This window comes from Falco peregrinus, chromosome 5 (genome assembly GCF_023634155.1).
Source record: "Falco peregrinus isolate bFalPer1 chromosome 5, bFalPer1.pri, whole genome shotgun sequence".
NCBI lineage: Eukaryota > Metazoa > Chordata > Aves > Falconiformes > Falconidae > Falco > Falco peregrinus.
This window is the reverse complement of record NC_073725.1, coordinates 104,199,266-104,203,379: the sequence shown is the minus strand read 5'-3', so window position 1 is coordinate 104,203,379 and position 4,114 is coordinate 104,199,266. Positions and strand designations below refer to the sequence as shown.

At 47.0% G+C, this 4,114-nt stretch overlaps 1 protein-coding gene across 1 annotated transcript; it reads left to right on the top strand.

Moving 5' to 3' along the window:
- Positions 1 to 224: 224 nt before the first annotated feature.
- On the top strand, positions 225 to 887 carry DNAJB8 (DnaJ heat shock protein family (Hsp40) member B8). Its single transcript, XM_005244644.1, is given in 1 exon segment — positions 225 to 887. A coding segment is annotated over 1 exon segment (663 nt).
- Positions 888 to 4,114: the final 3,227 nt, after the last annotated feature.

Here is a 4,114-nt window from a genome sequence, read left to right as displayed (position 1 = left end):
CACCCACCGTTTGTGAGCAAACAGTGGCCAAGCAGCACTCTGGGGCCTCACGATGCAAAAGGATGGAGCAGATCAAGGGATGAAGTGAACATCTACTCATGCCTCAGGAGCGCAGCCACAGCAGGTGTCCAGGAGTCCCTGCATACTGGTCATCCCTGGGCTTCACATCCTTGGTGGGAGAGAGGTACCAGGCATCTTCCAAACAGCACCACCTTTCCTTTGCAATGGTGGATTATTACAAAGTCCTTGGACTGCAAAAAAGTGCCTCACAGGATGATGTTAAGAAATCCTACCACAAACTGGCACTGAAATGGCATCCTGATAAGAATCCCAGCAACAGGGAAGAAGCTGAAAAGAAATTCAAAGCAGTTGGTGAGGCATACAAGGTTTTGCCTGACCCTCAGAAATGATTGCTCTATGACAGGTCTGTTAAAAAGAGCAGATCCCACAGAGAAAGAAGTGCCACAGCGGGTCATGAAAGTTCCTTTGATTCCCCCTATGTATTCCATGACTTCAAGGAGATCTTTAGAGGGATGGATCCCTTTGTACATGTTTTCTGGGACCCCTTCGGCAACATCAGAAACAATGGCGAGAACTGGCACAGGACAATTGGAAGAGGAAGAAGCTCCAGCCTGTTTTCTGACTTTATGGAGTCATTTATGCCACGGAATTTGTTCAGCCCCAGCAAGCAGCCCACCTCCTCCTTTGCTGAGGGCACAGCTGGGCTGCACGGTGTCAGATCAGCGTTAACTATTACTGAAGCGATCAATGGCAAGAGGATCACCATCGGGAAAATCATTGAGAACAGGCAGGAGAGAATAGGTATGGAAGAAGACGGCCAGATGAGGTCTGTGACAATAAATGGGAGAGACCACCTGAAGATATAATGTACCCCAGAACAAGCATGAAGTGCAAGCTGTGGGACATGCTCTCATAGCTCAATGGACAGGATCTACTACAAGCAGTATTAATAAATGCTAAGTCCATGACGCAGCCAATGCAGACTTCTCAGTGGTTGGGAACAAATACTTTACAGCTAAAGATATGGAGTTGCATTAAACTGAGGAGTGGGACCCTAGTAACTCTGTGCAAGTGATAGATAGTGCTTGTTCACTAAATAGGTATAGTAGATATATGTGAAAGCAACCTTGCCAGTTTGCCAAAGAGGTCAAGTTGATTAATATAGCAAGAGGAGAAAGGCTGGTTGATGGGCAGGTAAGAGAGCTCTGTGACAAGCTATAGGTCCTCTTTCCACTCCTTGAAATGCCAGTCTTGAAGTCTACTAGCTGGAAGAATAAAGACTTGCATGACCCTCATACACATCCCTGAGGCTGAGTGAAGAATATCCTACCTTTGGTGCATCAGAAGATGCATATTCATTGAAAAGGGGTTTTGTACACAGGCAAGAAGGTGGGGGAGGTTCAGTGGGTCATGCAGAGCCTAGAGGAGAGGGACTGGCATAGGAAAAAACAAAGGAAAGAAGAAAATGTCATTCCCCAAGCTGTAGAAGAAAATGGGGGCTTTCTTGAGAATGCTGGCAAAATTATGACCAGAGACCCTGATGGAAGCACTGCGTAGCTTGGGGGCTGAAAGTGAGCTGGGAGAAGGTGAATATGGCTCTTGGTCTGGGACAACCTATGGTCCCTTTCTGCTTGGAGTCGTTTAAACAAAAAGAGCTAAATTCAAACCATGAGCAAACAGATTCCAGGGGGCTGAGTTTAACTCCCTCTTTGTGCAAAGCTGGATGCGGGGACTTAGATGGTGCTTTACTATCCTTATTGTCTTGCTCACAGCTGTAAGAGCTGGTTCACAATGCATTTCTTGCACAGCCAGCCAGCATGCTGCTTTCGTCCTCCAGTGAGCTAAGGAACACGCTCCCCACATTTCCACCCTCCCCTGTGCTAACATGAACTGCTGAGCCTTGTTTCTTGCTTGGCCAGATCACCTTAGGCATTTAAAATCTTACACGTCTCCTATTTTCGGTCCCACGCTACATCCCCTTGAGTTTCCCAGCTTGCCCTGCTCACTGATGTCTCCCTGGAGACTGGAACTAGCTTTCAGGGACGTTTTCACTCTAATCCAGATTGCAATTGCTGCCTGCGTTTGGGCAGGTCTTTGCATCTGTTTCCTCTGCTGTAAAATGGGAATAACAGACTCCCAAGCTTTGAAGGAGACTGCAAGGTAATGGTACTAGTAAAGGACTCCAAATACTAAGCAGTAAGTTGAATTAGCCAGAATACTGCATGCATTAATTGAAACCTTTTACTTTTGAAAAGAAAAATGCAGCTTAAATCACTTTCCTTAGCAACTGATAACCATGTCCAGCTTGGAAAAACAGACCAAAACTGTATTTACTACGTTAAGGACTGTTAAGTCCCTCTCCCAGTAAGAAAAAGGCACAGTACTGGGGGGCAAGTAGAAATCTTAAGTGCATGCTGAGTTCATGGAGGGAGGCCAGTGGTGATGGGAACAGGGAAAACCTCAGTGTGGGGACAAACTGTGTCCGCTGCTCCTCCAGTTTGGGACCATCAGCAGTCCTGCAAGCATTGGGACTCCAAGGATTGTGAAGATTTAAGGGACTTGGTACAGAAAGATTATTTTGGTGAGAGCAAACACAAGTAAATATTGCTACTGATACTCTCTCTGTGGACACCATGTTCAACTGAGATGGCTTCTTGAATTTACCTTATGCTACTTCAGAGGAAGTCCAAGGTAAAAAAAAAAACAACCCAACAACAACAACAAACCAAACTGCACATTTTGGATCGGAAACTGACATGGTCTTTGATCAAAATAACATGTTTTGAAATCTGGACCAGAGTTGAATTCCCAGCTTCTCAACATTTTCATCTTGCTAGAGCTAAAACTTTGCTTCAGTATCATCTCTAATGGGATATTTTTATGTATGCACATCAGTATTTCTTGATCTGAGATCAAGATATGCAGATCTACACACCTTTTAGACCTGTCCTGCTGTGGGTCAGCAATTCCCTCTCTTGTATTAGTATCTAAGGCAGCATCTAAGTGCAAGTGCTTCCTTTTCCCATCCCTGGGTCAGAGCATTTCCATTGCCGCTTGCAGCAGCAGAGAGCTCCTGGGGCAGCTCTGTCAGCTGTGCATACCAAAACCTGTTGTTAGGAATACGGGAACATGGATTAGGAAGGGACCCAGCTCACCCAGTAAGTGTCATGTCCAGGAGGACCTGCAGATCTTCCACTTCTGCCCGTGCACTGCAGGTCTCCCCCATGCACTTTCTGTGAACAAAAGATCTGAGATTTTTTTAAAAAAAGAAAAAAAAGATGACCATAAAGGGCTAGTGGTAAGACAGCAGGTCAGACTGTGTTAGCAAAGTCCTGCATTCTTGCAATAGCAAGAAATCCGACAGGTGTGCCCAAACCACCCACGGAAATGGGCTGTGTCCATTATAGAGAAAGATAAATTAACCCCAGCAAACCTTGCCTTGGAAAAGAACCCTTGCCTGTCCCAGGACAGGGGGTCAGGCTACCACTGAGCCTGCCAGCAAAACATTAACACCTTCAAGGAGTTTTTTTAAAGCTTTTTCTTATGCCATTTTGCAACCGCAGTGCCAGAGGAGGCAGCGCCAGATGTCCAGCCACAGCACAACCCAGGAGTCTTTGGCTCGCCCAGTTCCAGCTCTCTGTTCCTCTTCCAGAAATGCATCTTCCCTCTAAAAAGCTCTGTTTTGGGACCTTTCCTGGTCAGTAGTATGCCTTTCAGGTGTGTCCATGGCTGAAGGTGCTTGCATGCACTTGCACGTCCAGTCGATTCACCTGTGAGGACCACAGGTACCCACGGCAGAGCCTTCTGCTCAGCTGCTGATGGGAACCAGCCCCTCATCCTTCCAGCCACCGCTGGACTTGATGGGCTTATTTCAAGCACCAGCTCTGCTTGAACACATCACCTTGTGGGGTAGCTCGAGGCCTCCTGTTTGACTGCAGCACCAGACCCAAGCACGTGGCTCTGGCTGGCCTGTGGCACCGGGAAAAAACAGGGAGCGAAGGCGGCTTGAGCATCGCCACTGAGCCCAGCCGGCAGCCTGCGTGGAGAGGTTGAGTCATTATTTTATTAGCAGTCCCCACAACTACTTTAATGT